Source organism: Parus major, chromosome 2 (assembly GCF_001522545.3).
Source record: "Parus major isolate Abel chromosome 2, Parus_major1.1, whole genome shotgun sequence".
Taxonomy (NCBI): Eukaryota; Metazoa; Chordata; class Aves; order Passeriformes; family Paridae; genus Parus; species Parus major.
The window spans coordinates 63,477,281-63,502,920 of record NC_031769.1 but is presented as its reverse complement, the minus strand read 5'-3'; the positions used below and the strand labels follow the sequence as shown (position 1 = coordinate 63,502,920).

The following is a 25,640-nucleotide window of genomic DNA, read 5'->3' as shown; positions in this document are numbered from 1 at the left end:
GTCATGTGAAAGAAAACTCTGGGATACTTAGCCAAGTAGATTTGCTAGAAATCATGCCCTGCATCATTTGTACCTGCTACAAATTTGATCCAAGTTTGGGTCATAAGTCAGATGTTAGTGGGCCTGTCAGATGGGTCAGCAGAATATTGAGCTTTGTACTTATATATTACAATTTATGCCATGTGTTTTCTACATCAGCTGCTGTATATGGCACTATGGAAAGCATTTTAACACTGGGCTCAGTAACTCCCTGAAAACATTTCCATTGAAATTTTCTCTTTGGAGACAGGAAAATAAAAAAATACATAATTACTAAACACACAATTTTGCCATCTCTGGGCTTTGTGAAAGTATGGCTTCATGGATGGTCATGTGAAGTGAGGATGGCAGTTCAGGGTGGACCATTTATTTTTTGTGGTCATGGGGTGCCTGGAAGGATAATCTATCAATCTCTTTGTTTGAGTTTATCCATCCCAGTGATAGCCTGGGTGCCAGCAGGTATTTGATGGCTTTATGGTCAGTATGGGTTAGAAGCCAGTGGAAGAGCTATAAATTTTCAGACCTGAGGCATGAACTGACTTTAACCAATGGAGGTCAGGGACAAGCATCTCCTTTGGGGGCACAGCTAGGTTATTTGTATCTCAGCAAGACAGCTGGTTTTACACCAAAACCAGCACCTGGATTAGAAGGGCAGTTAGTTGTTCCAAATACGGTGGTTCCTATGTACTCCAGCTGTCAGGCTCAGTAGGGAAGCTCCATCAGATGGTGAGGGCACACAGTGAATGGGATTTGCCAGTAAGGCCTTACAATTGCTCTGTAGATACTGCATAGCTGAATGCTGAGGATCAGGCCCTACAAGGCCCTACCAGTGCTGTCATTTGCTGACATCCCTCTAAATGGATGGCACCTTGCAGGATGGGAAGCTGGGGCACCTGTCCTTTGAGTATCAAAGGGGAAAAGTCACAGAAAGGGAAAATGTGAGGCCAAAAAATCTGAGGCGGGCTCCAGAGGAGATTTTCAACAGTGGCATTTTTCCCTGTTTCCCGCTATGTCCTGGGAGCCAGTAAAAATTTCTGAAGCTATTTGCTTGATAGAACACCCACTGCTTGTTTTAATCAGCTTGGTCTCATTTTTAATAGGCACCAGCTGAAAATTTTGAGCAGGATCTTGTATGCATTCACTGTTAATGTGGAAAGATGGGCCTGACAGAGCTCAAGCTTGCATCCCAATTATTGCCCGTGTAGTTCCACAAATCTGACCTGGTACAGCATAGGGGGAATGGCAAGGCCCAGCCAAACTAAACTGGGTGAGTTGGAGCTATCTTCTGTGTTTCTCTTGAACGACTTAAGATAAGTCAAAGCCATTTTTTGCCCATTTCTGTTCAAGGCTGCTGAGGTCTTCTGTTGAAATCAAGTAATCATTGCCTGTAGTGGATAGCTTTTCTGTTACGATATAGTTAAAGCATGTCAGCAATCTTTGACTGATAACAAACAAACCAAGCTCTACTCATGTTCTCTCACACAAAGCCTTTAAGACTCATTGACATGCCTGGAGCTGAAAAAGCCAAAATCGAGCTCTGTTAAAGGCGTGTAAACACGGAGCGTGGCCACACCTTGTAGTGTCTGCAGCCTAAGGGAACAGATCTGCCAAACTGGATCTGCTTTTAAATCCCAGGAAACAAATCATTGGTAATAAAACACAATGGCTGCTCTCCATCTGCAATCAATTTCTGTTTAACTAATGATGTTAAGTGGAAAATAGCCACAGTCATCTCATATTAGGTGCTTGAATAAACAATGGCTGTAGCTCAAATGCTTCATTAGCAGGGAGGGAAGCAGCCAGTAGTTCCTTTTCCAGGTGTCTGTAGCTGTTAGGGTTTGCATAGCTGTGGGCAGGCAGGCATGGCCCGTGTCACTGCCATCATCCTTTGTGTGATGGAGGAAAGTGTCTCTGTTTGCTGCTTGGCCTGGGCAAACCTGGTTTTAACAGCAAGGTAAGCTCTGCAATCCAGTGAAGTGACTAAATCCTTCTGCTGCATGCAAATGGCTTTGGGCTGAAGTGTGAAAGGAGTCACCCAAGGTGTAGGAGAAGCTCTGTGTCACCGGGAGGAAATGACAGAGCTGTGTCTATCTCTGAGCTCTCATGCAGAAAGCCTGAGACAAGCCACCTTTTTGTTTCCCCTGTCCACTTGAGCAGGCTTGGGGTGCCACTGCTGGTGGTACTGCAGTCCCCTAGAGCAGGCCAGCTGCATGGAGTCCAAATTATTTTTCTGGTTTGATAGCAGAGAAAGGTTCAAGGTGTAATATTGGGTTCAGGGCCAAGGGCAAAAGTTGTGTAAAGCTGAAGCTGATGATATTTCTTCAATTTGTCTTGCCAAAAGCCATGCACAGATAACACCTCTCAACTCTCACTCCTTAAGTTAGTTTTTTGTGCCATCTATAAATTACAGAATCCAAGTCTCTTACAGTGGAAATTCTGTGCTATGTATGCACACAAGGCTTGGCTGTTCTCTTACATCAAAATGCCATGCCAAATACATAATCATGAGCACACAGAAATGTCATGAATGAGAGCAAGGAGAAAAAGACTAAGTTAAATAAGACTTAAAAATATTCTGGGAAATGAACAGGCATTGTGAGCAAAGGCAGAATAATTTGTGGGCAGATGAGTGAATCTGTTCTTTAATGGCATTATAATGCTGCTAGTAAGAAATGCATGCATTCATGGAACTTAAGTAGATGCTAGATCCTCTTGCTTTAGTATTAAAGTAAATAAATCTTTAAAGTGTTTTCAGAGAACCCCTTCACTTCTACCCAGCTCTTTGTTAGTTTAAAGAAAAAAACAAACATACACAAAAAACAAAACAGAAGAATTCCCAGAGAAAAATATTTATGTTCATGTGGAGCAACCCAAAGCCTTTGATTTGTTTCTGTTGTGAAAGGCGAATGTTTGCCCTGGGTCTGAGCCCAGCCTGCAGGTGTGGTGGCTGGTCCTGTGTCCCTGCATGTGCTGGCTCACGTGTGGGCGGCTCTCAGGGTGGCCCTCGGGGGCCTTGCCACACTCCACTGAGCTGTTTGCATTGCTGGGCGTGTTGTAGATCTGTCTGTCTTGTAAAATCAGAGTATTTCGGGCTTAGGTGACATTAGAGAAACTGTGAAAGGTAGGGGCTTTGCTTTGTTTTCGTTTTTCTCTTGTGCTCTTCAGAACCAATGGCTTCAGCCAGATCAAAAGGGAATTCTTATCCCTGGTATGTGACTGCTTCTGACTGTCAAAGCACTGGTTCCAAGCATTTAATGTTTGCCCTGACCTATTCCAGCCCTTTTATATGTATCTGTGTTTAGTTAGCTGCTCTGGATACACCCCTATCTCCAGTGGAATAGTAATGGTGATCATGCCATAAGCGTTTATACAAGGTGGCCACTCAAAGAAAGTGTGCTTTCTATTGCTACAGAGAGTTTTTACTTTGGCTGTTTCTTAGGTGAATCCTGGTGATCCAGATGCACACTGTGCTAACCCCACACAACAGTGAAACATAACAAGTTGAGGCTGTCCTTAACTGGCCAAGGTAATATTAAAATTTGTACACTGGAAGAGCCCAGCCCTTAAGTACCAGGTTGCTGAACTGATAAACTTGTCATCTAGACCCCTGTGCTCTCCCTTCTGCACCCATCCTTGTTAACTTGGGAATACTTTCTCCAGTTTGGTCCAGGATGCATTAATCCATAATCTGAATTTCATCTGTGTCTCTGTATCTCTGTTTCTCGTTACTCTCCTGTTGGCTGGAGCATGCGATATGCCTCGCTTGCACTTTGGCATACTTGGAAAGGAAGGAGGACTAAGCTGGCTTTAAACTTGTACCTGGCTGCATTTTAGGACTTACTGGGTTGGATACAGGCATAAAACAGAGCAGGCTTAGGCTTTTTTCCACACTTTGCTTTATCTGCCAGCATGTCCTGAGGACTGCTCTGTTTTGTATGAGGATTATCAGGGGATAGACTTTCTGCTTAGGAGTTGTCCCTGAGGTCTTACTGCTGCTTTAAAGAACAGTAAATGCAGGAGCTGCTCCCAAGGCCGGGCTTTCTTTAGATAAACTGTGGCCAATGTTGATGAACTAACTACTTGCACAGCAGATGGGAAACAAATGGAAAACTCTCTATCTACATTACATGCTTGTATATTTTCTGCTCCCGTTGCTAATTTAGTCTGAAGCTCCTTTTTTCCCTTAAATATATATTTATATAATATTTTTATATATATTTTCTCTTAAATATATATACACACATATATACATATATATGTAAAGAAAGCAATTGGTACTTTTCTTCAAAACCCATTCTAAGGTACTCCGTTTTTCTTGCTGCCTTACTCAACCTTATACCCAAATTTCTCCATGGTGATTTTTAAAGACCTAAAGCTCTATGCACACCATCTCTGTAATTGTCTATATTTTAGGCAGTTGCTACTTAAGGCCTTTATCTTTCTGTGTTTCAATGGGGATGAAATAAACCATCTCTTTCAAGTAGAGGTTGTAGATGGAAAAAGTGAATGAAAGTATTATTCATGGAGTGAAATGTAATCCCCAAAATCTAGTCTGGGAGAACTGCTGCTCAGCTGAGGCCAGTTTAAAAACCTTTAAGGCAACCTGCTTTCCTTGTAAAATGAGGAATTTGGTATAAATATGTTTTACTGCACCTTAAAGTACAAAACAAAACAGAGGGTTGGAAGGTACTGTGCTCTCTTGTTGACCTTCATCCTCTTTACATGGAGTTCTTCTCCATGTAAAAAAAGCACTCCCACTCTTTCTCTGGGTCTTAGTACAAGTATTAATCCCTCCCCATTGGCAGGGAGCCTCTCCCATTGCTAGCCTCTGGTCAGACAATACTACTGAATCCTGATTCAGAACTTGCAGCTGATGCCAAACCTGTGTTTAGCTATAGTTTGGAAGCCCTAACAATTAGCCAGGGTGTATATGTTCAGCCAAGGATGAAGTGCAGAAGGTCAGGGGCTGGGGATGAGCTGCTGAACAAGTGCCACAGCTCAGTTCACTGTAGAGCAAGGCACCAAGGAACGTGCAGAGAAAATCCACAGTGGTAGGCTGGGAGAGGACATCCTCAGGAAGGGCATGCTGCCTGAACAAACCAGGTGGATGCGTTTTGTGGTCTGAACTGCAGGAGCAGATAAAGCACTGAGGGCTGAGTAAAAAAAATACATATTTTTTTGCTAAAAAATTAATTGAATACTGTGATCTTGCAAAATCTGGGAGCTGGTGGGGCACATAGTCTTGTTCTCTGGAGGAATGTATCATGAGCTGGACGGTGGAAGGCTCATAAGGATAAAAAATGAATGCTGTGTGCTTTCAGGTGCTGCATGTCAAGAGGAAGTACACCATTCAAACATGACTTGCCTGGGGGTCATCTGAGCCTGTGGAATTGTTTCAGCTTGTAACTCACTGCTGTGTCTTGCTTCTGCCATTTGCTTCCAAATAAGCAGCTAAGAGGACAATTTAATTTGCTCATGCAGCTGCCCTGAATCCAGGTGTGGGCTGGGTTGTGCAGAAAGAGGAAAATGTTGTCCTTGCCCCATTATTGTGCAGGCATTAAGACGTGTGGGCAGAGCTTAGTTAGCTGGTTTTTGGAACGTGCTAGTGTTAGGTACAAGTTGTATTTCTCTGGGCAGGAAGGCTGAAATGTACCCTGCCTAGCTGAGATGCTGAGGGTGAGGTGTCTCTGGGGCCTATTAAGTCTACCATCAGATTCTATTGGCTGTGGAGGGAACAACCAAAGCTACTTGTCTTTGTTAGGTGAGGTGGATGCTAATGCCCCAGATCCTTGGGTGCAGGCCTGCCTGGAGAAATAAAACTCTGTGGTGCTTCCTTTTGTCAATCCCAAGTACGGACTTGGGGGATGTGTTGGGAGGGGATGTCTGAATGGGCAGACTCTGAAACAAATGTGACATCTCATAGCCCAGCTAAGAGAGGAACAGGATCACTCCATCCTCTGTCAATGGGGCAATCACCTCTGCTGGGCAGCACTGCGAGGCAGAGATTTCCCTTCCATCATGGGGACTTTGCCTTTTGGCCAAAGTACAGGGAGCTGGTTATGGACAGTTTCTGAGATTAAGAAAAAGGCTGTATTTGAAGCCTGCTCTTTGTTTCCAGGCACGTTCCAGATGCAAGCAAGCCAAAGTTCTCTATCTGACCTCAATCTACACCTTCCTAGAGGGAAATAAGGAAGCTCTGCAACTGACACTCCTGACTGTAAGAAACTAAAGTGTGCCACAAGCATTTCTCTACCTGTCTTAGTAGCCGGGGAGAAGAGAAAGTTTCTGCCTCGTGGAAGAAAGTGAGCACAGCTAAAGCCTTGTTAAACACAGAGAGACACTTGCTACCTTTCAGCTTTCTCCCTGTGATTTGGCACCAATTCATTCTGCCCACACAATTTCTCCAGTGTGACTTGGCTTTGCAAAAAGCTCCTTAATCCACCACAGAAAGGTTTTAATGCAATTGCATCCAGCACAGTCCTATTTGACTTGATTTAAATGAGAGAGTTAAATCTCAGTCTAGACAGAGTGCTCTCTAGCTCCTGTGGATCTTGTACCCAGCAAGCTGTGTACTCATCTCTGAGTATGTTTCTCATTTTCCAGACGAGCCCAGGGGATCTGCACACCCCCTCCATAAAATTCCTGTCTGTGCTAAATTGCCTCATCGTCCTGATTTATACCTCAATAAAACATATCAGGAGAAGGAGAAAATAAGTTTAATTGCATAACTGACATACGTATGCAGGACGCATTTTTGGTGGTTCTTTATGCACTTATCTTCTTTAAAGGGGTATAAAGAACCATGACTTTCACGTATAGTGGGAACAGCAAAAAGTGAGGAGAATAAATGTAAGGAGCAAGGAGTAAACCCTAAACAAGTCTGGCTTCTGGAAAAGGACCTCTGTTAAAGGATTCACTGAAAAATATGAAGAGATGCATTTGGGATTTTAGGGGATTTCAATAAAAACATGGAGATTCCTTCTGTCCTTTATTAAACCAAACTATTTGGACTATTTGATGTTGAAAGTTGGAAAGCGTTTCATTTTTTAAAACAGTAACAAGTGGAAAAAAGTCTTTTATGTTGCTTATGAAATCATCAATTCCAAGCTCTTATTTGATTTCTTTCGCCCAGACCCCTTTCAAAGTTGCACTGTGGTTTTCTTTTAAAATAGTTTCTCAAGAATGAATACAGTGCTGGAGACTGGGACAGGTATGCAAGCCTGGCTTCAGGTTTGGGCTGTGAAGTTTCTACTGGCAACCATGTCCTACTGACAGGCACTCTGGAAGCACCTTAAATGAGTGTTCAAGCAGCACATGCAAGATAAGATGACTCCAGGAGGATTGGAAATGGGTTCATTACTGGGAGACCAGCATGATTTATTTAATTACATCATAAATGGACTTCCTTATCTTTTCTATCACCCATGTAAGGATGTAGCTGCTATGACTGTTCTTTGGGTGTGAAAGCTAAAGAGCAAAGTTAAGATTGTAGTTCAGCTCTAATTTGGTCTCATTACTGATAAAGTGTTTATTATGGCATGGAGTTTGTCCTTTGTTCTGCATGACTTGATTCTTGCCTCAAGGGTCATCTAGACTTCAAATGCTGGAGAGTAGGTGTGTGGTAATGCACAGACATGCCTATATGTTTGTGTGTTAGGCTGACAGAAAGAGGAAATACTTCATTAAACATGTAGGTCAGCAGCATTCTTAATCTCCTTTTCTTTCACTGTTTGTGCCCTGTGGTGTTGCCCTCTGCAGAGAAATTTGTCTGCTGTGGTGCTGTGGACCAGCAAATGGGGAGTGTGAGTTTGGGAACTTGTGAAGGTTTTGGAGTGGTGGGGTACAAGGCCTCCTGAAGTGTCTTAGACTGTCTATAGGAGATAGTCAATTTTTCCTGTTGACATTTAGAACTTTCCCTTAAATATGAAAAATGACTGGTGTGATCTTCAAAAGTTCACCTCTAATGGGAAGATGGACAAATTGTTCATGACTTTTTGTTTATCTACTGCACCCCAATAGGCTGTACCAATTGCCTGAGACAGCATTTAATAGAGACAAGCTATCCCCTTCTCTGCCAGAGAAAATCTTCCTGGCAATGTTTAGCGAAAATGCATTTACTACCAAGACTTGCAGCATTACCCCTACCCAGGATTCCAGCTCTTGCTAGCTTTGACTCCACAACTAATTGCAAGCTTAATAGGGAGCGCTCTGCCTGGCTTCTGAACAACGTGGGTGTTCAGTCAGCCTCTGAGAAAATACTCTCTTTCTTGCTGAACTGAAAAGAAAGGCACTTAAGCTTCTATTAAAACAGCTTTTGACTTTGTAGAAAGTGAAACTTACCATTATCCAGTGTTTTTTGGCTTCCACCTACAGTATGTTAATTGAAGGAACACAGGAGCTTTGTGCTTCGATGATGGTTATCTCCATAGGAAATCCAGTATTACGCTTACACTGGCTGGTTTTTTGCCTTTCCCAGTTGTAGGACTTCTATTCACTTGCAGAATTTCCTTGTTCCAAATATTTCTTCACAGACCCAAGTGGTTTTTTTCCACCCTCTGAAAGAAAAGGTCAGTGAAACAGAGATGAGCAAAGGAGGAAAATGTCCTTCCATTTACTTACCATCCTGCCAATTCAAACACTTTTGTTCTGCACAGGGATTCCCCTCGTGCCTCTCCTGATGGTGCACAAGACTTTCCTCAGGAAAAAGCTCTGATTCTCTCCAAAATATCATTAAATAACTTTGCCACTGTCAGCAGTGTTTTTAATCAGTGGCATGGCTTTTTTTTTTTATCCCTGTTAAGGTCTAAGGAATTTTGGCAGGTATCATAAACTGATGAATGCTGCACAGCCTTACTTTACTGCTCCCTATACATTTATGGGGGAGGCTGATGCCCAGAGCTGTTCAATAGCTCTGGGATACTTATTTCAGCAGTCCCTTCATCAGCATATCTGCAGCCTATGTTGCAGCTTTCTGCTAGGGGACCAAAGGGACAAACAGACCTCATCCAGGGTAAAATCAGCTACTTTGTGGGCTTTGCTAATAAGCTTTGAGAGAAATGCAGCTGGTAAACCAAAGCACAAACGAATCACAATTTTGATTTGAAATTATAATGCTTTATGCGTTTGAATAACTCAGACTTTTTAAAAATATTTTTCTTGCTCCTCTTGTTGGGACATTGTCTAGAGCCAGACCCACCATATGGATTATGGAAACATAAAATAAAGGGTCAATCTCTACACTGAAGATCATTAATCTAGCTTTAAAATGACCAGTCGTGCAGTCACGACTTTCAAAGGTCATTTTGGTTTGTTTTTTAAACCTGCTTGTTGTCTTGGGTAACATAAACATAACTGAGGGCTGAGGCCCTGCCCTAATTCTGATAAGGGACATTGAAACTGTGATTCTGCATGGAATTTGCCTCCTGAGCAAATTCCTCACTCACCTCAGTGAGTGACTGTCCACCGATGACCAATTACTCAGTGTGAATTTCTGAGACACCTCAGGTTTCAAAGATGAACTGCTACATGGAAAAATACACCAAATGATCCGTGGGAGGTGTCAGGAAATACCTGAGCAAGCTTGTGAGAAAACTGTGAGTTAAAGGAATATGCAGAGTTTGTGCTGCCCATGGAGGGTGTGAAGTTTTAGGTGAGCTCCGGGTACAGCTGCAGTAAGCCGTAACTTAATCCTTTGAGCATGCAACGTGCAGGATGAGGCTGAGCTGAGTTACTTGGCCTGGGGATCTTTTCTGTTTGCCAGGAGAAAAAGTCTGGAGAAAACCTTGGAAACAGAGCACACTTGCTTTTTTTTATTTTTTTGAAGAGCTTGGTAAATTTCACTATTTGTACTTCCAAATCCAGGAAAGTGGTTGTAACAAATGCCTCTGTTTCTTTTGGCTTGCTGTGGCCAGGGGGTCTCTGAGTTATTGACGGTGGCTCCTGCACTTCAGATGCTTTCACTATCCTCTTGGTAGCATGTGGAGAATTCAGGAGGTATGACTTCCTTCCTGCCCCAAGGTCCTCTAGACAACATTAATACTTTGTCCAAAGTTACAGAAGACATGACTGCACAAAATGACTGCTGCCCTAAAATATGCTTCCGTCACAGCACTAACAGCTGCCACAACTCCCAACCAAAATAGATTTATAACAAAGGCCCTGAGTAAGCTGTAGGGTCCTTCAGCTGACAGCAAGACTGCAGGTAAAGGTTGCACAGCAGTATCCTTTCTCTGTTCCCACAAATGAGGAAAACTGGTGTCCTGGCAAAGGCTTTTCCTGTCTGTCTGGGTCTTAAGCACAGAAGCAGAACTTCCCAGGAAAGAAAAAGAAATTACATTTTTTGTGCAAGTAGCTGCTGGCTGCTGGTTGTATTTTTTCTTGTTTACTCCCTCTGTCCTCCCAAGTTCTCGAATGTTTTCGACATGTTGGACCCAACTGCTTACCCCACATCCAGCCTGCAGAAGATATAAAGATCAGGATCAAAGACTTCCCTGTACATCCAATACATCAAGTCCAGAGGAACGAAGGGGCCCGAGGTTGTTATCCCAAACCCAGTGTATTTAGTTCAATATATATTCACAATTGTGATCAGATATTGGCCAAAGTTGGCCAGGTGAGAGACAGCTTTGGGGGAACACTTCATGAAAGCAGCATGTTCTGCCTTGCTGCAGGACTGCTGCTTTTGGAATTACTTAGTTCATCTCTCATGCTCACTTTTGCTCTCCTCCTCCTCTCCATCCTGTGGTATGTGACCCGTAGGCTGCTTTTGGCCCCTCCTCTTGAGGCAGAGGGCAGGAGCCTTATTTCCCTCTCTTGTATTCCCTCCAGGCCACCTTTTCCTCTGCAAGGTGTGACCGTGAGGAAGGGCACTCTGTGCCTGCCTTGAGTCCCTTCAGGGCAGTGATGGCCAACCAGCTTGGGCAGGATTTCTTGCCTCTGCTGAATATACATCTCTCCTGTGACCTGGGAAGTGTGCTGGCACTGCTGGAGTTTGTCTAGGTGGTGGGAATCTTGCAGGCATAGCTATAGGGTGAGGTTATGCCCTTGCAGTAATGCCAGTGTCAGTTCCTTTGCTCATGGATCAAGAGTGTAGCTCAGTCTCCTTGAGATATTTAGGAAGTGATAACTCTCAACTATGGCAGGACAGGAGATGTGTTTGATCCCTTGCTTTCCTGAGATGTGATACTGACCTGTTGGTGCATGCTGAGCCTGGGAAGGAACACAGAACTGGAGGGAGCTATTGGCTGAGGGATCTGTACAACAGAGTAAAGCAGAGGGGCCTTTTGTTTAGGGCATCTAGTCTGAAGCCTGCTGACGTGTTATTTCATCAGTTGGTGTGCGATTTTGCCACTGCCCAAGGTAAGGCATGAAACCAGTTTATGAAGTGCCTCGAGCGTTCATTTCTCTTGCTTACTTCAGAGACTCTTGAAGGGGATTGCATTACTTACCACCATGTTAGGCAGCAGTGACCTCATGCTAAATCCTATGAACCAAAAGCTGCAGGATACTTGAGCTTGACTTTATAGCTTAGGTGACCAAATAGAACTCCAGAGGTAAAAAAGCGTTTCTCAAATCACTGCTTTGGGATCATTACCCTTAAATTTCAGCTAATACCTTCAGTGCTGTAGTGCAGTCTGAGGCACACAAAAAAATTTTTTTCCCCCAAATGGTACCAAGAGCAAAATACCCTTCTATGATCCATGCGGTTTATGAGCGTAAACCACAGTAGTAAAGATGATGGAAAGACAGCTCAATTAAAATACTTTTTTAAAATAAAAGCACTAAAGAAATCCTTGTCAAATGCAAACATAAAATCTTAAGCCCCCCTCTTCTAAAGAAGGACAACACTGTACTGAGAGAACTGACTGCTGGTTTGTGTACTCCATGGTTTTATTTTGTATGCTTTCATAGCAGTTATGAAAGAAAATAAGGCACAACTCACATGCCTTCCAGAACTACCATAAGGCATTTCATCCCCTCCTCTGGCTCCATAATGAGCAAATGGTCTCTGTCTTTGCTTCACAAACAGATTATTTATTCCTTGACACTGAATTCACCTTTTATTATGTATATTATTTTCACCAGTGTATTTCAAATTGTTGCCTTTTCAGGTACAAATGAAGTGCTACAGGAAATTACTGGATTCTAATTAAGAGAAGAGTCTGAGGAACTGGCTGCAGAGGCAACCCCTGTGAGCTGAGCAGGTAACAGGGAGTGAGCCCTGACATGAGGACTTGAAGTTACTTGTAGTGGTGGCTAGAGCAACAGAGTCCACATTTCAGGTATCACAGGAGGGTCTCATCTTTGACAATTCTCTATGGCAGAATTCCAGCTATCGTCCCTTGCAGCTGGAAATAGCTATCTAACATACTCTGTTCACAGAGGAACCAGTCAGAAGAATTCTAGGTGCAGGAACACAGAGGAAAGTGTTGGTCGGTAGGAGAGGAGAGAACCAGAAGAAGCTGGCTAAATAAAGGGATAGATCATAGAATCAAAAAATGGTTTGGGTTTGAAGTGACCTTAAAGATCATCTAGTTCCAACCTCCCACCAAGGGCAGGGACACCTCCCACTTCATGGCTGAGACGTAAGCCTTGATTAATTGGAGTTTGGTTTTGCTGTTCAGAACACGCATGGGAACTGAGGACATACCCTACACACAGAGAATGTTTCCTAATTCCCAAGTAACTTGCAGTGAGATTTTTGCTAGATTCTTCTGGCTTGGAGGATCCTGCCTGGAGGTGTTTACAGGTCTGCCAGGCTTAGGCCAGGTGGGCAGATGGCTGTGGGGTCAAACCACAGGCACAGATCCTGTGACCAGTCCCAGTTCCTGAAAGGAGCCACTCCTGATGTGGCTGCATGGGACAGGTCTGATGGCTGCACTGAACTGCAACTTTAACCTCCACACTTCGACCTGTTAAGCAATTTGGAGAGTAACTGGTTGAAGAGCATTACCCCAGAGCTCACTCTCCTTCAGGGCTGCATTTTCTTTCTCAGCAATAGGCTGCAAACCTGCTGGAAGCTGTCTCACACACCTTTTGGAAGGAGGACCATAAAGGGAATAATAATGGGCTATTGCACTAGCTCTAGCAGAGAGGTGTAAATGCTGCTCAAAGAGCCCTTTTCACAAGTGAAAATCTGTTGTGTCAGTATATTTATTGCAAAACATTAAGAGAGTGATACTGGAAGCATCCTATTAATGTGAGTTTGTGCTTTTGAATAATACTAATGGTACTTTCAAAAGTGGATACATGCCAAAGTCAAGGTCACCTCTATGACCTTTAGTTTAAGTTCATAGAATCATAAAAACTTTTCTCCTTGTCAAGCAGCATAGTCAGTCTGTTTCCTTTTCGCAGTGTGTGGCTCCATGAACAAATGTAGTTATTTTTATGTTTGGCTCTCGGGTAGTGCTGCTTTTGTAGACGTCCATACAGTGCTTTTCTGTCTTGTGATGAGAGGAGATGTTTTGGGAGGAGCAGAGGAGCAGAGAAAATTAATTCATCATCATCCAGGGCAGGATGTGCTGCACCTGCCATTAGGCATCTCATCTGAGCCACTTCTCAAGAGATGAGGAAAGGCATGTCCAAAGCCTCTCTTCAGCTGAGTCTGTTACTTCCAATTTTTTGGTTTTTTGGGAGGAGGGGCATGAGTGGTGTAAAAATATGCAATCTAAAATATTTTTTTTCATTTCCACTTAAAACCTGCTTTTAAGCAAAAATTAGATACTTATGTTCTTAAACAGTTTTGTTTTGGGAAAGAGTAAACCCAAATGTTTGATTTTTTTTTATAATACTTGCTGACAACTCTTTTCTGATTTTGACCCAACTTTGCTCACAGGCTGGCTTAAATGAAAAACAGATTTGTTTAAGGTCAAAATGAACTGTGAGATTAAGAGGAAAAAATCCCCAACCCTTCTTATTCATACATAACATTTTTCCTATGCTACTTGATTGGTTTAAGTATAGCCCTCTGCTTTTGGTTGTTGTTGCATGTACCTACCATCCTAGCACAGCAGGCCAAAAACGTTTCAGTGTAATTAATTGGAAGTAGATGAATATGAATTAACTATTTTTAAAGCCTGGGGTTGCATAAGGTAATAGGCATTTTGCAGGAGCTGTGCAAATGTCATGGATGCAATCTGAAACTATGGAAACTTTTTTTGGTATAAGAGACCATGATTTTTCTTTCAATACAATGTTCACTACTTCAGAAGCATATTATGACTTTTTGCAGAAAACAAAGCAGGGTTCTTCTAGACAGAATACTAGAGCACAGCCCCTGACTAGCACTTGAAGTACTGGCACTGAAGGAGGTAGGGGATTTATGGGTAAAGAGTACATGATAAAAGGCATATGCATGAGGACTAAAGCTAAAAATGCAGATACAGTGGCTATTTGTACAGTCTGGGTTCAGAGTACTCAACTTTGTACCTATAGTATTCTTTTAATTTGTAAACATTTTTGATGCTAATAGTGCTGGACTGAGATGTGGCAGGGAGGATTGATATGTGTGCGCATATATACATAAATATATACATATTTATAGCATATATACTGATGTGAAACCCATGCTTGGTTTTTATTCATCCAACCTTTATTCTGTCTGTGAGAGGACAATTGAGGGCAGTGGGGGCCTAAAGCTTCTCAGCCTTTCTGACAGGTATAAGCAATCGGGGTGGTGCAGGACCCTGCAGTACAGCTAAACATGGCATGCATGATGCTTCTTGTGTCAGTAGGGAAGCTTCACTTGGACAAGGGAGAAGAGTGGTTTTGGCATCTGCCTCTGTTATTTTGCCATATTAATTCACAAAAAACCAGTGGGCTGCAGCACATATCCTGCTGACGCAAGGTGTTGGTTTTGGCATAACAAGTTGCAGCAGGATGGTAACTGCCTTGCCTGAGGTTAGCAAGAGGAGGAAAACAAAACTGAAGATTAGTTTTTCCAGCCTTTTGCTCCTGGAGGTGGATGAAATTTGTTTGTGTTTCCATGTCAGGGGAGTGTGGATGCTGCAGTTTTTCTCTGTGGGGCACGGCAAACGCTGCTGACACTCTGTTGACAGCATGCTCTGTGGCTGCTGGGTTGAGCTCTGTCAGCTCCGTGAGCAAACTGTGCCAGGCCTGTTTTTCAGTAGTGCTAATTCAGTGCTCAGGAAAAAAACAAGCTGGGCGAAGTCTTGGAAGTGTCTGGCAGCTTTTGTCCCATCTGTTGCAGAGTAATAGGAAAGCACTGGGAAATTCTGCATGGGCAGTTACAGCAGATGGATGCAAGAGTTGTAATATACTTCTGTACTTTCCAGTTTTGAGAACTTTTAGGTTAAAGTTGTTGCTTTGGGCCTCTCTCAACATATTTGCAAGTAGGGAACAATGATAAAGAGATTGATAGGTGTCCTGGTTTTGGCTGGGATAAAGTCAATTTTCCTCCTTGTAGCTAGTACAGTGCCGTATTTTTGGATTTATTATAAGAATAATGTTGATAACACATTGATGTTTTAGTTGTCACTCTGTAGTGTTTACCCTAAGTCAAGGATTTTCCATTTTCCCATGCTCTGCCAGCAAGGAGGTGCACAAGAAGGCAGGAGGGAGCATGACCAGGACAGCTGGCCCCAACTGGCCAAAGGGATATTCCATTCAAAAGAGCATCCTGCTCAATCTGTCAGCTGGGGGAGTTGTCCCTGAGGGGCTGATGGCTGCTTGGGGACAGGCTGGGTATCAGTCAGTGGGTGGGGAGCAACTGTGCTGTGGATCACTTGTCTTCATCATGTTTTATTTCTCTTTCTTTTCTGGTTGCCTCTCTTTCCAATACAATTATTATTTCATAATTATCATCTTATTTCAGTTTTTAAACTATTCTTATCTCCACCCCTCGGGCTTTACCTTTTTTCCAATTCTTTCCCCCATCCCACTGCAGGGGTGGCAGGGTGTGTGAGTGGGTGGCTGCATGGTACTTAGTCACTGGCTGGGATTAAACCACAGAACAGCAGGGATCAAGTCCTGCCCCAGTGAGCACTCAGTGTGCTCCAGGCCCTGCCACTTTCCCATCACACTTTGGGAGGTACAACCCTGGCAGTGGAAAAGCTTTGCCCCACTGCTAGGGTTGAAACTTGTAGCCTTGCTGAACGAGTTGCCTGGGGAAGATGATTACACCTTTACTGATACTCACTCCTGGGCAGATCTACAGACTCACCTAATCCCCTTGACAGTGTTGTGAGCCTGGTGGCTGCCACCCACCGAGCCCTGAGGTGTGCGTGGGGGTAGGAGGAGGCAAGTCTCATGAAACAGGGGGTACTAAAGAGCCTAATGAACAGCAGGCAGAGCAGACATGAGTTAATGTAAAGTACTGTAGTTGAAAGCTAATGAAAAGTAAAGCTTGGCTGTCCTGTTGGAAGTGCGTGTATCAGCAGGAGCCCTCGTGTTCTAATTTAGGTGAAGAATTAGTCACAGGCAGCAGAGCCTTGGGGGATGCAAAAATCTGCCCTCCTGGAGTCCCACTCTTCCCATCAGCATGCCAGGAGCCCCCCTGGTGCCTGATGGATGCAGACAGGCATCAACCTGCAGCCTTCCACAGCCTCTGGGTGCTAGCTCAGTTTATCAGGACCAGCGTGGTCCCAGGCAATGAACAAGCAATCAAGGCTGGTGTGCCAGTGGAGAGGAGCTGCAGGCACTTTTCAGATTCTGCCTGGGCAGCTGTCAGGAGGGTGGTGTTCCACCCTGTTCCAGCCCATGTATTTGGAAGGGGGATGGGACCCCTGTGATGGCACCAGTGGCATGCAGAGAGGATCATTGAGGAGGTCATTGTCACAGACTGCTCTTGCCCGTGCAAGCATAACGCAGAACAGCAGCTCTGACCGTACATGAGCTTACACTTGCTGTGTGCTGTGCCAGAGGCAGGAGAAAAAAGTAAATAAACCCCCAAGTATACCTTTTTATTGAAACTAAACGTGTTTATGTGAAAGGCAGGAGTTACCTAAGAAAGATATGTATTTAAATGTGCATAGTTAACTATCAGTTGTCAGCTACTCATTTGAAGCCCTATAAATAGTACCTCATTCATTTTTATGTTATGACGTGCATGTGACATTTGGAGGTTAAGTTGGGTATGCTTTCCTCTAAGTGCCAATCCAGTTCTGCATCAAGAATATCAGTTTGTTCCCTTTCATGCTTATTTTCCCCTGGCTTACGTGCAGCACTGTCAAATAAACAGAATTTGAAAATTTGCCAAAGGGTAATTGTTTTAAGCATTGGAATAAATACAAAAACATTGCTGGTGACGTTTTTGTAATTCATTTTTGCTCTGTGTTTTTGTGGGGTTTTTTCCTTCCCCCAGTCACAGCAAGTTACATCCCTAAATAAACATCTCCTTAGCATCCCAGTCAGGCAATCATCCAAGCCCAAATGTATATGTTGGTTTTGCTGACAAAAAGAAGGGCATGCCACTTGGCAGCAAATGCTTCTCCAAGTTCAGAAATCCTCTGACATAAATTTATATATATATATATACACACAAGGGGTTTTGGGGTTTTTTTGTTTGCTCTCCCCCCCCAAGTTCTGTAAGCTGCTTTTCTTAAGCTCCAACAATAATGAAAAACACTTGTTTGTGGCAAGATCTGAATTGCTGCATTGGGTGCTTGCCTGGAACTCACTGTCTTGGGGGTCAGATGATCTCAGGACACAGATGGGGAGGTGGGTGCAGGGTGGCAGCAAGGTGGACACCCCCTGGCAGGCAAATGGGGCTGTAATGAAATCGCTGTGTGAGGTGGCTCAGCCACCCATGCAAATAACCCCAGTATTCAGTTTTCTCATGTACAAAAGCAACTCTTGGGGCTTTCATGCTCCAGCAGCTCTGCCACAGGGGTTACCACCTCTAGGAGATGGTATGAGGAACTAAAGCCTGATCTTGACTTGGGTGTGCTCCAGGGGAATTTAGCTTGTGAGAGCCCAGGCCATGGTGTGGGGCTGGGACTGCTTTGTCCACAGTGCTGCAAATGTGTCGTCATTCAGAGAGTCTGATAATCAAACCAGAGTGGTTCCCTTGCAAGGGCAATAACTCCAGAATGTAGTCTTAGCGGCTCAGCCCAGGGGTGTGCTGTGTAGTTCTGACCATGGTTTGGATGTCCTCTGCCCCTCCTGTGGGAAAGAGCATCCCTTTTCCCTGGGGTGTTCAGGACCACAGACATCCACGTTATTTTGGGTGGGCGTAAGAGCTGTTGTACCTGTTGCTCTCACCTCTGGGCTGTTTGGGTGTCAAGATGCCTGTGGAACAGTTATTCAGTGCTTTGTGGCTAGATCTGGTAAGTGGTCACTTTCATTCACTGCAGTGTGGTTGTGCAGAACTAACCTGGGCAGAACCTCGAACACGGTGTCATGTCTTCACTGCAAATAGCTCAGTCAGGAAAAAGTCACCTACTGGAGCATCAGGGAGAGCTGAAGTTTGCCAAGGCAGGTCTCTGGAGGGAAACCACTGAACAATTTGCAGTGAAGACCTGACAGTTCAAGGTTCTTCCCAGGTAAGTTCTGCACAACAACAACAAATAATCTTTTTAGTTTGATTTTAATTGAGATTTTCAATCTCAGTTGCAGCTGAGACTGATTTCAAAGGGAACAGTAGCAAATGAAAATGAAAGGGGTCATTCTGTTTGCTGTATCCATAAAAATATGTGGATGCCCTTACATATAACAAATGAGAAGCAGGTCTAAAATACCACTCCTCCAGTTTTTTATGACTTGGTCCCCTGATTCTGTGGGAGCCACCTGCCTTGAGAGGAGTAAATCCTACTGCATGTGCCAACTCTCTCAAATCTGACAGCAGATTCAAATGCTGGGAAAGAGGACATGGGTTTGCCCTTCAGCAGGTGACACATATTTTAAATGTGCTAAGTGATTAACACTGGACAAGACTGGGATTTGTTACTTTCTGGTGGCCCTACCAGTGCTCAGATGCACACAGGGGCAATTAGAAAGCAGTTTCAATCTATTTGCTTCAGTCTGCCAGCTGTCACAAGCTCATGGTTGCATATAAACTTTTTGTTGTTGTTGAACGAATGACAGAGGAGTTTGTGCATCCAAAGGAGTGTTACAATAGGTCAGTTTTTTCTGGTGGCACTGGAACGTGCTTTTCTAAGCGTGGAGGCTGTGGAGGTCAGAGGAGTCTCTTCCTGCTTTTGCAATAGCAATAAGTTTCAGTTTACAAAACGGTTTCCCTGGGACAAGAACACGAGGTATTTGACAGCCTGGTTAGAGATAAGCTGTTTGGGAATGGTTATTTTCCAGATCATTCTTGTATCAAAGCAAGATCCTACTTTGTCTAAAACTAACCCTTTCTATAAGCATTAATAGTTCTGAGAGACTTACCTATAAAAATTTTAGTTTTTTTTTATTTGAATTACCTGTTTTGATGTTTTTGCATAGTAAACTCTAGCTCGAAATGAAATATCTACCTCAAAATTACCTTAATTTTAACACTTAGTCATAAGGAGCCCAAAACAAGAAAAAAAAATCAATATATTTTGAAATACTCAAAGCTGGGGAAAAAAAAAACAACAAAAACAATGAGAGAAAGGCTCGGTGTATTTTAGTTTTTGGAGTTTGTACATTTAGGTTTTTCTCTAGAATAGCTCTGTCAAAGCCTCAAATATTTTCTCCCACGTGGGAGATTTATTTCTAGTCCACTTTATTATGGATTCAATAGTAAAGCAGTGTTCTCCACGACAGACAGTTTTGGAAATGCTGTTTGAGAAGGGAAGGAAATCTGGCCCAGTCAGTCTCTTAGTGGAACTACTCAAACCAGAGGCCTTTCCCACATGATGTTAGGGGTACTTTCTCTCAGATGCTTTCCAGACAGAGCTGATAAAGTAGAAGGGCTGGTGTCTCTGAAGATGTGGGCAGCTTTGGGCTGTGCAGTGAAGTGCCACTGAACGTGAGCGCGTGTACCCAGAGGATGGACAACATGAAAACTGTGTTTTGTTGAGCTCCACCCTGACCCTACCTCCACTGCCCTCCACTCTAGTGACTCCAGCTTTTTCTGACATCCTCACCCTGCAGGAAGGGAGGAGACACCTCTGTGGAGGAGGTGGGGGCCCAGCCATGATAGCTGTGCCCAGACCCTCTTTTGCCACGCTGAGGAACTGGAGATGTTTCCCCCAGAGACCACTAAAGGTGTGTATTGCTAAGGTGGAGCATTTTTTACATCTCTAGTGATGAACATAAGGCTTTCCAAGAAGGCTGCAGTGCCTACAGGGTTTTCCAACAATACAAGGTCACCAAGTAGGACTGAAATCATCCACCCTCCTTAGCCATGGCTTGTCCCACAGCCACTAGCAATGCTGTGTGGTCTCTAGGGCTGCTGACACTGACACTAAATGGGCTTGTAAATAATCTGGACAATATCCTGGGAGCGATGATTTGTTTGCTGATGGGGCAGGAACTCTTAGAGGCTGACCTGCTCTTCTGTTCTCCTGCCTCCTATAGATCTTAATTTCAAAAACTCTCTTCTCTGTCTCTTTGTTTTGATGCTTTATTCCACTGGGTTTTCCTCCTTCAGAATTTCATTGTTACCTTTTTTATCTCCCCTGCTCTCTGCTGCTTTTGAGAGCCAATGAGGAGAAGAGACACAGCCTAGGATTTGCCATGAACAGAGTCTGAGCAAATCCATCCATTGCTGCCATCAGGGGCAACCTTAATACTCATCTGTTCTGTAGTGATATTTTAAAATTTCTAATCTGAAATTGTAGAGAATTATCTCAAAGGTACAAGCACTGCAGTAGAGCTCCTGGGGAAGTCCTAGAGGACTTGCCCTGAGAAAACAGCATGGGCTGGGCTGAAAGAGGCCTTATGTAATAATTCTTGCTCCACCTTCCCCTGACACCTCAGACGAATGGTCCTTGCCCTTTCCTGAATTAAAAAAGGCTGACAAAAAAGGTCCCTTCCAGCAGGTCAGCTGCCTGCTGATTCTTGATAAATATGCTTTATGTCAAACAGCTTAGGTCAGTGCAAGCTTTCTCTGCCCTTGAGCCACTCTGCTGTCATGACAGCTGCTGCTGCCCTTCCTGCTGGGAGTCACTGTGCTTGGCAAAGGGAGAACAACATGGCAGGTTCTGGGAGAGGAAGCACATTGCTGACGAAAAAGGAGAAAAAGGTGGAGTCCAAGAATTTGTGCAAGGGCCCCTCCCAAAATCTTCTTAATCATTTTGTGTCACATCCCTCTTTAATTCCAGGAAGTCCTTAACTCTTCCCTAGTTTTCCAAGTATTGGCATCAGCAAGAAAATGGTGCTTAAATGAAGTGCTGATGAGGCCTCTGTAAACCTGAAATGATCTTTGGTGGCTTGACTCCAGAGCCAAGGCACAGAGGATCACATCTTGAAAGATGGCCATTCCCAGAGTAGCCCTGTAAGCCAAATTCAATGAGCAAATTGGTGTGGAATGGCTCCATCCTGCAAAGGCTGCTTCATGTTGTTCGAGTTCTAAACCCGAAAGCTGGAAAATTCAGGGCCAGCACTAAATATTTGTTCCACTTTGAAAGCTGAACATCAGGGAGCCATTCCTTAAATAGTGGATGCCTGTTCTCTGACCCCTCTCTCACTTATAGTGTGGGTCTTGCCAGTGTTTTCCTTTCCTCCTGCTTCCCACATGAATGCGTGTGCAGATTCCAGCCATCCGTCTTTGCCCTTTAAAGTTGGTGTGAGGGGTAGCAGCTGTTCCTTCTTCAACAGAGGTGGATATAACATTGGACAAATTGTTTTCAACCTTAATCAGTAAAGCTTCCCACACAAGTGATCCTATCTCTTGCCAGAAGTGATAAATAGGACTCAATTTTGGAGCACATGAAATGTTAGACAAAATACATTAGTCAAAGACACTTCAGAGTATCAGTTACTTTCCTGTGGTATGTAAGTAATAATTCAGTTCTTAAAACCTTCCACCTGGATTTGGAAGGTCACCTGAGCTCCTGTTGCAGGCATTTAGCAGCGAGTTAGAGTGTGAGGTAGCACTGAATTGATAGATTGCCCTGTGTTTCCATTTATGTAACTAGAAACAGCAGTAGACTCCTGCCTGAAATTTGAGATACTGGTCTTTACTAATCCGTTTTGCTGGGTCCAGGCTGGGATGTTTCTGTTCTGTTTCTCACTATCATTTTACACAGACAGCTAATCTCAAATTGTCACAGCTTTATCCCTTCTTTAAATAGCACGAGTTGTGCAGACCTATGGTAATGACAACGCACAGAGATGCACCAAGCAGAAATGCTCATCTCCTGATGGCCAGTTGTGCCTGCCTTCCTTCCTTCCTTCCTTCCTCCATCCTCTGGTGTCTGTCTTTGCTTTATTGTGTGTGCAAAGGAGAGAAGTTATCCCAAATCAGTCAGAGCAATCAAGAGCTAATATGCTTAGAGTGGGGAGCTTTTTCTTTCCATATTGTATTTGCTGTGTTTCCTTGCCCCGAGTTAAACCTGTTGCTCCTTTCAGGGAAGGAAGGTGCTGAAGGAAGGCAGGAGGGTTATCCCCTCATTACTGCTCATGTCCACTGCAGTGCTGGTGGAGGGATCAGTCAGATTTGGCTACGTTTAACTTAGGTGCTGCCCAAAGCTTAACAAATGATGTGGCTATTCCAACAGGTTTCCTTCTTCTCCTGACTAAAAGAAGAGCAAAGGTGAGATTTTTGAGAGTTTTAATAAGGTTTTCTGCTTTTTTTTTTGTTTGTTTGTTTGGTTTTTTTTACCCCTAAGCAATCATGCTTGTGCTTATATGCAGAAATTTTCTTTCTAATCCAGCAGAGGAGACACGATGTGGAGGAATTCAGAATGATAAGAAAAATCAAAATTTTCTCTGCTTCAGCCTGAGAAGAAAATATGTTCTCATTTACTGCACTCGTACGTACCTCCATCACATTTCAGCACCACAAACTGGAAAAGAATGAAGTCAGTTGTCAGGACATTGGAGCCAAAAATAAGGAAAAAATAGGAGTTATGACTCAAATAGTTGAAAAGTGGGTAGCAATCTGATAAATTCTGGGGCAAATCAAAGGAAAGCCAATACAGAACTGAAGTTAGGAAGGGATTAGGAAAAGATTATAAAATTCATGGTAATCAATGTAAAACTGCCTTGTGAACTAATTGCAGTGTAATTTGGGTAAGGTAGTGTCTGTTTGATTGCTAAAGTTTTTGATATCAATTTAAACATACACCTATTGAAATTTCATTAAGACATGATATTGTTCCATATGATGTTCTGAGTAAAAAAAACCCAAAACATCCATGCTCTAGCAATATAAGACAATAACAATAAATAAAAGCATCAAGGTAATTGCAATCTGGCTGATAGTCATGCTTTCTAAAGCAATTGTAAATGAAGAGGCATTCACAATTGATGTTCCTGAGCAATATACCAAAGGGCTCATTCTTTGAGGCTTGGAGTACTCAGTTGCTTGGGTTTTGACCTAGGAACACACGACTTATTTCATTAGACAAAGACAGTGATGATGATGATGCAACCAGAGATGAAGTAATAAATGACAATGTCAAGGACAGGCGAATTCTTTAGCATCTTCTGCATTGTCTGCAAACCAATCTGATCCCCAAAATTTGAATCCTCAGCCAAATTCAAGGTGCTGACAGACCAAAGATGTGCTTTTATAGCTGTGCTATTTGTCTGGGAGATTGTGTTTTGGAAACCAGTGACTCATGCTTGTTTATAATGGACAGTCAGCTAAACACACACTCCCTGTGTGATACAGTGTACCTGAAAGCAAATGTTACTGTCTCTGATCAGAGCAGATTGCCGGGTAAAGGTCAAGGAGGTGATATTTCCATGTGTACGCATTAATGAGACCATTTCTGAAATGTTTATGGTTTTAAAAGGATTTTGACAGATGGGCAGAGAACAGAGACTGCATGAGCTGCATGATCATAGGCTGAACTGTGCTGTCTAAAGAGAGGCAAGAGAATCTAAATCAATTTTTTTTGTCAGAGATGATATTTTATATTTGTCCACTAACAACTGAAAGCAGGGAGAGAATTCATAATGGCAGATTATCTCTGGACATCACAAGGTGGTTAGGTGCTGGAAGTGGACAAACACAGCTTAGAAAATGGGCAACTAAAAACGCCTTTTGCTTTCAGTGTCAGCAACTGACCACTTAACCCAGGATGCAGGGTTTGCCTGTTACATGAAGTAAGCATTGAATCCTTTTCTAAAAAATACAATTCTGGTAAACAAGAGCTTGTGGTAAAGGCACAAGAGCTTGTGGTAAAGGCACAAGTGAAAACACAGTGAGTGTGATATTCAAGCAGGCCAGGCTAAGTGAATTCATGGCTTTCAGAGGCTCTGGACAGGACTGATTTCTCCCATGTCCAGTAGTCTGTGTTCAGATCACTTTGCCATTCCTCTTGTGCGCTAAGCAGGCAGGATAGACCCCTGTCTCCATAGCTTAGGGCTTTCCCTTGGGGAAGGGTGCCTTGTGCTCAGAGTGTGACAAGACCCAGGGCAGCAAAGGGTCACTGGGGTGGTTCTGTGGTAGCAGTGTGGGGGCCCTAATGGAGGAAGGTCTGGCCCTATTGATGCTTTAGACTATTCTAGTGATGAAATTCCCTGGAGGGGAAAGCCAGACTTTGGCTCAGTATCACAAAAGGTCATTCAAAACACAAACAAGGATGAATTACAGATCTAATAATAATTTTCACCTCGTGGCTACCAATTATTTGGGTCTGCAGCCAGGATGTTACTATTGGGTTTGTCTCATTTCTGAACACTGCAAGTACTGAGCAAAGGTGAAGGTTTTCACAGTTTTGGAGCTGTGGGCAGGCTTTTAAGAAGAATGTGAAAGGACAAAGTTCTTAATAAAAAGGATGGGGTTTTTTTGCGTGCCCATGAGGCACTGAATTTTTGCATCAGAACTGCTTTTCAAATTTGTTATATCATCAGTATATAAATGATGTAGATTAGAGTATTAGGCAAACTATACATAAACACATTAAAGGCTGAGCAGTAACAGATGTACTGCACATTTATACGTAACAAAGTCTATACCGGGATGATTTTCTCGGTCAACTGTGGTATCCGATTCCTAGTTTTGGGATAGCAGGAACCTGTCAGTGACTGAAAGAACTGGCTTGCACACATGTGAATCAAGATTGACCATCACCAGCTTTCCTTCATAGGTAAGTAGGGATGGAAATGGACAGACATTTGGCTGCACTTGGACGTAAGAGGAGGCATCCTATGTGAGGTAGCAGGCACACTGCACAGCCATTCCCTGCTAACTTAGGGGACTGAGGGGAGGAGGGCAGCAGGCACACCTATGGTTTACATGAAGTGACTGCACTCTGCAGAGTGTGAGGTGTGGTGGGAGTTAAGTAGGAATGAGAGGCAGGGCTTCACTAACCTCTCTGAGAGGGAGACAGGAGTTGAAAGAGAGACACAGAGAGTCATTACTCAGTGTAGAGATAACAGTCTCACTGGAAATATTGCCTCCAGCACCTCAGAGGTCAGCACGGGCCATCTATGAAGCTTGTCTGGCATGTGTGAGCTGCAATGACGTGGTAAAATGTATGTGTATGAGTGTCCATCCTCTGTGTGAGTGTTTGATACCTGAGCAATCCCACTTAACATGCCAT

The 25,640-nt window shown here is 43.4% G+C and overlaps 1 protein-coding gene and 2 long non-coding RNA genes across 3 annotated transcripts in view; 2 read left to right on the top strand and 1 right to left on the bottom strand.

Moving 5' to 3' along the window:
• NEDD9 (neural precursor cell expressed, developmentally down-regulated 9) overlaps nucleotides 1–8,580 on the bottom strand; it is a 73,652-nt gene extending 65,072 nt beyond the window's left edge. Inside the window, exon 1 of the mRNA XM_015619036.3 lies at nucleotides 8,380–8,580. Coding sequence (XP_015474522.1) covers nucleotides 8,380–8,382 — 3 coding nt within the window. The 5' untranslated portion in view covers nucleotides 8,383–8,580. The remainder of the gene's footprint in view (nucleotides 1–8,379) is intronic.
• Nucleotides 1,862–24,921, top strand: LOC117243906. The gene is made up of 4 exons (XR_004495938.1): nucleotides 1,862–1,993; nucleotides 12,150–12,242; nucleotides 22,644–22,678; nucleotides 22,800–24,921. It is a non-coding gene; the product is annotated as an uncharacterized LOC117243906 (long non-coding RNA).
• Nucleotides 3,483–7,970, top strand: LOC117243907. Its single transcript, XR_004495939.1, has 3 exons — nucleotides 3,483–3,565; nucleotides 5,361–5,535; nucleotides 6,158–7,970. It is a non-coding gene; the product is annotated as an uncharacterized LOC117243907 (long non-coding RNA).
• Nucleotides 24,922–25,640: the final 719 nt, after the last annotated feature.